General features: G+C 37.6%; 1 protein-coding gene across 1 annotated transcript in view; it reads left to right on the forward strand.

Moving 5' to 3' along the window:
- LOC109045550 (5-hydroxytryptamine receptor 2A-like) overlaps positions 1 to 7,553 on the forward strand; it is a 13,897-nt gene extending 6,344 nt beyond the window's left edge. Inside the window, exons 2-4 of the mRNA XM_042747960.1 lie at positions 3,371 to 3,809; positions 4,181 to 4,381; positions 6,846 to 7,553. Coding sequence (XP_042603894.1) covers positions 3,512 to 3,809; positions 4,181 to 4,381; positions 6,846 to 7,462 — 1,116 coding nt within the window. The 5' untranslated portion in view covers positions 3,371 to 3,511 and the 3' untranslated portion in view covers positions 7,463 to 7,553. The remainder of the gene's footprint in view (positions 1 to 3,370; positions 3,810 to 4,180; positions 4,382 to 6,845) is intronic.
- Positions 7,554 to 8,588: the final 1,035 nt, after the last annotated feature.

Here is an 8,588-nt window from a genome sequence, read left to right on the forward strand (position 1 = left end):
TGTGTATATCTATCATCTGTCTGTCTATAATCTCTCTCTGTCTGTCTGTCTGTCTGTCTGTCTATCATCTGTCTGTCTGTCTATCATCTGTCTGTCTGTCTGTCTGTCTGTCTGTCTGTCTGTGTATATCTATCATCTGTCTGTCTATAATCTGTGTCTAACCAACTGAACAACATCAATCAGTATAAATGTATGTCAAGTCAAGTCAAGTCACCTTTATTTATATAGCACTTTAAACTAAAAAGATTGCGTCGAAGCAACTGAACAACATTAATTAGGATAACAGTGTGTCAATAATGCAAAATGACAGTTAAAGGCAGTTCATCATTGAATTCAGTGATGTCATCATCAAAAGAATAGGATGTGTGCAACCAGCTAGCCTCTTCACAAGAATGAAATAAACCTAAATCTATCTATCTATCTATCTATCTATCTATCTATCTATCTATCTGTCTGTCTGTCTGTCTGTCTGTCTGTGTATATCTATCATCTGACTGTCTATAATCTGTGCTTGTCTGTCTGTCTATCTATCATCTGTTTGTTTGTCTGTTTGTTTTAAGTTTATACAATTCAATACAATTCTTCCTCTCCTATAGTAGAGAATGAGTGGAACTGTTCCTCAGGGGATCTATAGTGCACTGTCTGATGAGATACCGTAGCTGAAGGCTGCATTGTTACAATTTTATCTCTAATAGTATCGATTTTACATTTATATTTATGCATTTAGCAGACGCTTTTATCCAAAGCTACTTACAGTGCATTCAGGCTAACATTTTTTTTTTTTTACCTAACATGTGTTCCCTGGGAATCGAACCTGCTAACGCAATGCTCTACCACTGAGCCACAGGAACACAGGAAGTAAAGTAGTTCATAAAGTCATTACTGCTGTGATGTTGGGAAATGTCAACACCTGTTGATGCTTTTTTTTTATTTTATTTATCCACTGTATTGAATAAATACCTGGGGTTATGTTTGTTTTCTTCTAAAAGAGGTAAAAAGTAATCAGATCTATCAGTTTTTAATGCTTTTCTGTAGGATAGGTTACTTTCCCGCCAAGCAAAACGAAATACCTCTAGTTTTGTTTTCCTCCAGCTGCGCTCCATTTTCCGGGCTGCTCTCTTTAGGGTGCAAGTGTGCTCATTATACCATGGTGTCAGACTGTTTTCCTTAACCTTCCTTAAGCATAAAGGAGCAACTGTATTTAAAATGCTAGAAAAGAGAGAGTCCATAGTTTCTGTAACATCATCAAGTTATTGGGATACATCAGGAAGATTACTTACAAAGCAGTCTTTTGTGGTAGAAGTGATGGTTCTACCATACTTGTAACAAGAAGTAGAATTTACAGTTTAAACTATATGAAGTTTGCACAAAACTAGATAATGATCTGAGATATCATCGCTTGGCTGCATAATTTCAACACCATCAACATCAATTCCATGTGACAGTATTAAATCTAGAGTATGATTTCGACAATGAGTAGGTCCTGAGACGTGTTGTCTAACCCCAATAGAGTTCAGAATGTCTATAAATGCTGATCCCAATGCATCTTTTTCATTATCAACATGGATATTAAAATCACCAACAATTAAAACTTTATCTGCAGCCAGCACTAACTCGGATGTAAAATCAGCAAACTCTTTAATAAAGTCTGTATGGTGCCCTGTTGGCCTGTATACAGTAGCCATTACAAACATCACAGGGGATTTATCATTAACATTTGTTTCTCTGGATAATGTTATATGAAGCAGCATTACTTCAAACGAGTTATACTTGAAGCCTGCCCTCAAAAAAAAATCGTGAAAACATTGTTATAAATTGAAGCAACACGGTCGGTTTAGCTAGTCTGTCTGCTTCCTGACCTGGGCCCCAGTTAGTCAAGTACAAACTCTAAGACTATGTGCCATATTTCTAGAGAGAAGAGCGGCACCACCGCAGGAGGGATGAAGACCATCTCTTTTCAACAGGTCAGGTCTGCCCCAAAAGCTCGTCCAATTGTCTATGAAACCTATGTTATTCTGCGGGCACCACTTAGACATCCAGCCATTGAGTGATGACAATCTGCTATGTATCTCATCACCACGGTAAGCAGGGAGGGGACCAGAGCATATTACAGTGTCTGAAAGAAACAATGAAAGAAAACTGTGATAGGCACGAATGGAAACGCTAATGACAAGCTAACGAGTGCTAACGCGATGCAGGTGCACTGGACTCGCGGATTTAGAATGAAAGTGAAGGATCAAATTTATCAGATTAGATTGATAGATAATATCAGAAATATGGTGGGAATTAAGTTATATTTTATCCCTTTAAACAACAGAGAGTGATAGTAAGATAAAGATTCTACAGAAAAACAAAATTACTCGAAGCTCGATCACAAAACAGCAAGCAGGAATAACCCTGCTAATATGTATGTGTCTGTCTCTCTATCATCTGTCTGTCTGTCTGTCTATCATCTGTCTGTCTGTCATCTGTCTGTCTATCGTCTATCCGTCTGTCTGTCCATCTGTCTGTCTGTCTGTCTGTCTGTCTGTCTGTCTGTCTGTCTGTCTGTCTCTCTGTCTGTCTGACTGTCTGTCATCTGTCTGTCTGTCATCTCTCTGACTGTCTATCTGTCTGTCTGTCTGTCTGTCTGTCTGTTTATCATCAGATAGATCTGTCTGTATGTATGTATGTGTATGTCTGTCTATCGTCTGTCTGTCTGTCTGTCTGTCTGTCTATCATCTGTCTGTCTGTATATCATCTATCTGTCTGTCTGTCTGTCTATCTATCTGACTGTGTCTGTCTGTCATCTGTCTGTCTGTCTGTCTGTCTGTCTATCATCTGTCTGTCTGTCTGTCTATAATCTGTCTGTCTGTCTGTCTATCATCTGTCTGTCTGTCTGTCTGTCTGTCATCTGTCTGTCTGTCTGTCTGTCTGTCTATCATCTGTCTGTCTGTCATCTGTCTGTCTGTCTGTCTATAGTCTGTCTGTCTGTCTGTCTGTCATCTGTCTGTCTGTCTGTCTGTCTGTCTATAGTCTGTCTGTCTGTCTGTTGGTCTATCATCTGTCTGTCTGTCTATCATCTGTCTGTCATCTGTCTGTCTGTCTGTCTGTCTATCATCTGTCTGTCTATCTATCTGTCTATCATCTGTCAGTCTGTCTGTCTGTTGGTATATCATCTGTCTGTCTGTCTATCATCTGTCTGTCTGTCTGTCTGTCTGTCTGTCTGTCTATCATCTGTCTGTCATCTGTCTGTCTATCATCTGTCTGTCTGTCTGTCTGTCTGTCTGTCTGTCTATCATCTGTCTGTCTATCTATCTGTCTATCATCTGTCAGTCTGTCTGTCTGTCTGTCTGTCTGACTGTCTAACCAGTATTTGTGTCTGTTTTAGGTGTAGGACACAAAACCACAAGAGTAAGCGTTCTAACAAAGACGGCCTGAAGGCAGTTGACACCTGTGACTGATTTCACAGAATCAACACTGACAGTTGCTTCTGAGAGCCCTATCAGACTTCAGTTTTACTTCTACCACAATGGCCTTATTGAACGATACTCTTCCCTGGAATGTCTCTTTGGACCTCAACCACAGCTATTTCAAATCCAACCTCCCAGAATTAGAGGACATACAGCCCACGGGGAAGAACTGGCCAGCCCTGTTTATTCTGGCCATTATATTTTTTACTGTTGCTGGGAATATATTGGTAATTATGGCCGTGTCCATCGAGAGCAAACTGCACAATGCCACCAACTACTTTCTGTGCTCACTGGCCGTGGCAGACATGCTGGTGGGATTCCTAGTTATGCCAGCCTCACTAATTAATATTCTTTACAGTAAGTACTATTCTTTTTTTTTTTGTTTTAAAGGAAACCTTGCAGGTGCACACTTGAAAATGAAAATGAAAAGCTGTCAAGAAATGTCTAAAAAATTCTCATTCTCATAACAGTAATTGTTTTCTTACAGTTATAAAAATAAATCATAAAAAAAAATATTTATTGTAATTGAATGGGCTTTTATGCAGTATATATATGTATGTGTGTATGTATATATATATATATATATATATATATATATATATATATATATATATATATATACGTGTGTGTGTGTGTAACCACGGTTTGTTAAAAGGACCAGACACTCAGCGCTACTTCTATCAGTTTGTGCCCGAGTCTCTGAAACATCTCTTGTTGTGTGTTTCCAGATCACACCTGGCCTCTCCCTGAATTGCTGTGTCCCATGTGGATCTTCCTTGATGTGCTTTTCTCCACAGCCTCCATCATGCACCTGTGTGCCATCTCTCTGGACCGCTATATCGGCATCCGTAACCCAATCAAATACAGTCGCGGCAACACACTTCGCAAGACCATGATCAAAATCATTTCTGTCTGGACCATTTCTATAGGTGAGAATTAAGCATCCAATTAAGAGTTACAGAAGATAACATTGAGGTTGATGACCCAAGTCAACACATTTCAGAACACAGGCCTTCACCAGGCTCAAACGAAAACAAGAATAAAGCCTTAATACTATAGATGAAGTCAATCTTTAACTGAAATGGCAATGAAAAAAAAAGAAAAAAAAAATAGTGCCACAGTTTTCAACCTTCCAAAATTAAACTGGGAAAGAAAAAAAGTATTTTAACATTGAAAAATTACACACTTCACTTTTAATCACAGAATCCAGATATTTTGGAAACTTTGAAGGATTTTTTGGAAACTTTCAGATTTTTTGTAAAGTTTACAGAAATTTTCTGCCCCTATGTAACCCTGCCAAAAAAAAAAAAAAAAAAAAAAAAATCTATCTGTTATAGATTATATTATAGATATTCGATATTATATAATATATGCATATATTTCATAATATATGTATTATATTATATATACCTCATTATTTATAGCTATGCATTATTTATAACTTCATTATTTATAACTATTAATTGTTTATTTAAAACGTCATGTAGATACCATTTCTGATAGAATATGATCTTATCATTGGTTACAATTAAAATTTTGATTTTACTTTTATTGACTTAAAATAAAGACATTTAATCAATTCCAATGTATTTATTTTCTGAAGTGACTTACAAGTGAGAAATACAGAAATACTGCTTCTTCCATTTGCCTGATGAAAAACAGACGTTTGCCCATTATAAACAAGAGTGATGTTTCATCGGTCTTTTTACATCTCTCTTTAGCTCTCATTACAACTACAATTTGTGCTGCACTTTTACATTTATAAATTAAAATATATTCTGTAAGGAAAAGCAATCAAAGTTGCCATGCTGCACTGAACATGGTTTACACGTGTTTTATACAAAAAACATTGCTAGATCAGTTTGCAGGATGCTGCAGCTGTTCCTCCGCTCGTTTAGCATGATGAGCAATAATGTGAGCAGTCAGGCAAGTGCTCTGACCCTGTTTCTGTGCGCTTCCCGGGGCATCACAGACTCTGCTTGATGTCTTTACCTAGAGAGTACACAGCACTAACAGGAACTGACAGGAGAAGCGACTACTGCTGCATCAGGCCCTCCGTCAGCATTCCAACTCTATTATGTATTTAGCATTTATGATTTTAATTTTGAAGCAGCTTGCAGCCATGCATTTACCTAATCCAGAAGAAGCATCTCCCGTTCTTGGTTAACATTTTTATTATCTTAGGATGTGTTATAATGAGTAGTGATCCAATTCTAGAATTTGTTGTTCTTAATGTTTAAGCTGAGTGTTTGTTGCAGGTGGCTGTTTTCAGTCTGCACACAGATGAATGCAAAAAAGTGTAATATAGAAATGTTAATTGCAGTTATTTTTGGCCATTTCTCTTTTGACCTGATATGAGCAAATGTTCTAGCACTGATCTCTGACTCTTAAAAATAAAAGTTAGTTGTTGTTTTTTTTTCATCTATACCAATACAATAGAAGATCCAATTCTCTAAAGAACAATTCAGTGAACAATTCCTTAAAGAACCTTTTTTTCTTAACCTAAAGAACAGGAATCTTTTGTGTAATGAAAGGTCCCATGGATGTTAAAGGTTCTTTCTTGGAACCACAGATGCCAATACAGAACCTTTGTTTTTTTTTAGAGTGATTTTACACAATGACAATTTAATTTATTTATGCTTAACCTAATTATATAATGAAGTCACAACCAGCAAACAACAAAGTGAAGATTTCTGCACCAGTAACGGAAGATTTGAAAAACAGAATTGCTAAATTTATTATTATTGCCATTGTTCGACAAAACAGCTAGTCCTGCAGTGACTTCAAACACTTCTGTTTGCTGTTGTCTTGTTTTTCCAGTCATGCAAGTACTTTTATGCTTCACACTAAAATTCTGTCATTGTATCTTTCCATTTGAGATCTGGCTTGCATTCTACCTGTGCCCTTGGTTTGGTATTACATAGTAAACTTATGCTGGATTGCAGTGAAACAAACATTATTTTTCTGTTTTTAAAAACGTCTAGATTTATTCCAGTTTTAAACTGATCAGTTAGACCCACTAAAAAATTGACCAAAAAATAATATAGCATAATTTAATATTTTTGCTAACTGTGAGGGAAAATTTTAATTTTATGCATTTAGCAGACGCTTTTATCCAAAGCGACTTACAGTGCATTCAGGCTAACATTTTTTATTTATTTTTTATTTTTTTCTAACGTGTTCCCTGGGATGTTTTTTGACAGCTTTTACTTTTTTCAGTGGGTTTACTGTTCACATGAAATACCTGTGATTGAAAATTGAAAATTCTGCATCAAACACTTCAAATTCGCTCCAAACTAAATTTGGGTTACTAATGTAACCGGTGGGATGCGATGGATTAAAACATGCTTTCTGAGCTGATTCTTCATTCTTCTTGTTTTTTTTTTCTTCCAGTGTTGTCGCTGCCCATTCCAGTAATGGGTTTCCAGGACAAGCAGAAGGTGTTTGTTAACGGCACCTGCACCCTGAACGAGCCTCGTTTCGTCCTTGTTGGCTCGTCCGTGGCCTTCTTCGTTCCACTGGTCATCATGGTGGTCTGCTATTACCTCACGCTCCGTGATCTCCAGAGGCACAGCACTTCTTTCCCGCAAGAGAGCAAGAGCCGGTCCAAACATTCTTCTGTCGAGATAAGTGACACCAGTCTGCTGAACAGTAAGTCCTCCACCAACAAGTCCCCACAAGGTCCACGAGCCCAAGGCAGACGAGGCATGATTCAAGCGTTGAACAATGAGCGACGAGCCTCCAAAGTCTTGGGGATTGTGTTCTTTCTCTTCCTGGTCATGTGGTGTCCGTTCTTCATCACCAATGTGCTGATCGCCATCTGTCAGGACAACTGCAGCGAGCATCTGTATAACCTCATTCACTTTTTTGTCTGGGTGGGATATATCTCCTCTGGAGTGAATCCTCTGATCTACACCCTTTTCAACGAGACGTATCGACAAGCCTTCGCTCGCTATCTACGATGTAAATATCATGAAGAAGTGCAGCAGAAGAAGGCCCAGGCCATCTGATAATATTCACACAGTTGCAGCATAATGGTTCAAACCGATTAATCGACTAGTCGAGTGCTTAATGTCTAATTCACTAGTTGACCATCCTGACCTAGCCTATCTATATATTTCTAATACGAGGCTGCCAAACGTACTTTCCCTTTAACCTCTGTAATGCATTCATCATCAGTTAACTTTCCCCAGCACTGCCTGTAAACTGTGAAGATTGACGTTGTAGATTCTGTTGTTCTCGAGATTTGTCTCTAAAAAGAAGTTAGGATTCTTTACTCTCCAATGGAAAACGTAACGCAAAAGCATTTTGAATCACTCTCTACAATTCTTTAGCAAACGCAGCTCCATCCAGGACTCGTGAAGCGTCTGTCAGCTTGTACTGAATGCACTGCAAGGACAAAGCAAACACTAACTATATGATATCTCCTAATGATAGAGAGCAGCCCAAACACACTCCTTGCGCTGTTTTCTTTCCTAGCCTTATCGCAAAGCCTATCAAGGCTGTTTGTGTTACGCCTCAGGAAAAGACTGCGAGTTTATAATAGGACAGCGCCACCGCGTGGTGACATTCATTAGTTTTCTGAACCTGTGATTTATGGGGTTACTACAACAGTGATACAAATATTTTTATATGCTACATTTTAATAACACTTTAGTTTTGCGTTCTTGATTGAAACTGTTTGTATTTGAAATAAATTATATAAAGAAACAGTCTGCAATGAATGTTATTTTTATTCACGTTGTCTCTTAAGTTGGAGGCATGTTTTATACATATAGGCCTATGTATACATGTGTGTGCACGTTTATATGGTTTATGAGGACACAAATTTGTATATATATATATATATATATATATATATATATTTTTTTTTTTTTTTTTTTTTTTTTTTTTTTTTTTTTAAATCTAACAATGCAATGCAAGTTTTCTGTGAGGGGTAGGTTTAGGTGTAGGGTTGGTGTAGGGAGATATACGGTTTGTACAGTATAAAAACCATTACGCCAATGGAGAGTCCCCATAAACCATAAAAACCAACGTGTGTGTGTGTGTGTGTGTGTGTGTGTGTACTTGTTTATGATGCATTGTGGGGACCAAATATCCCCAAAAGGATAGTACAGCCTGACATTTTGACATTTA

This window comes from Cyprinus carpio, chromosome B21 (genome assembly GCF_018340385.1).
Source record: "Cyprinus carpio isolate SPL01 chromosome B21, ASM1834038v1, whole genome shotgun sequence".
NCBI lineage: Eukaryota > Metazoa > Chordata > Actinopteri > Cypriniformes > Cyprinidae > Cyprinus > Cyprinus carpio.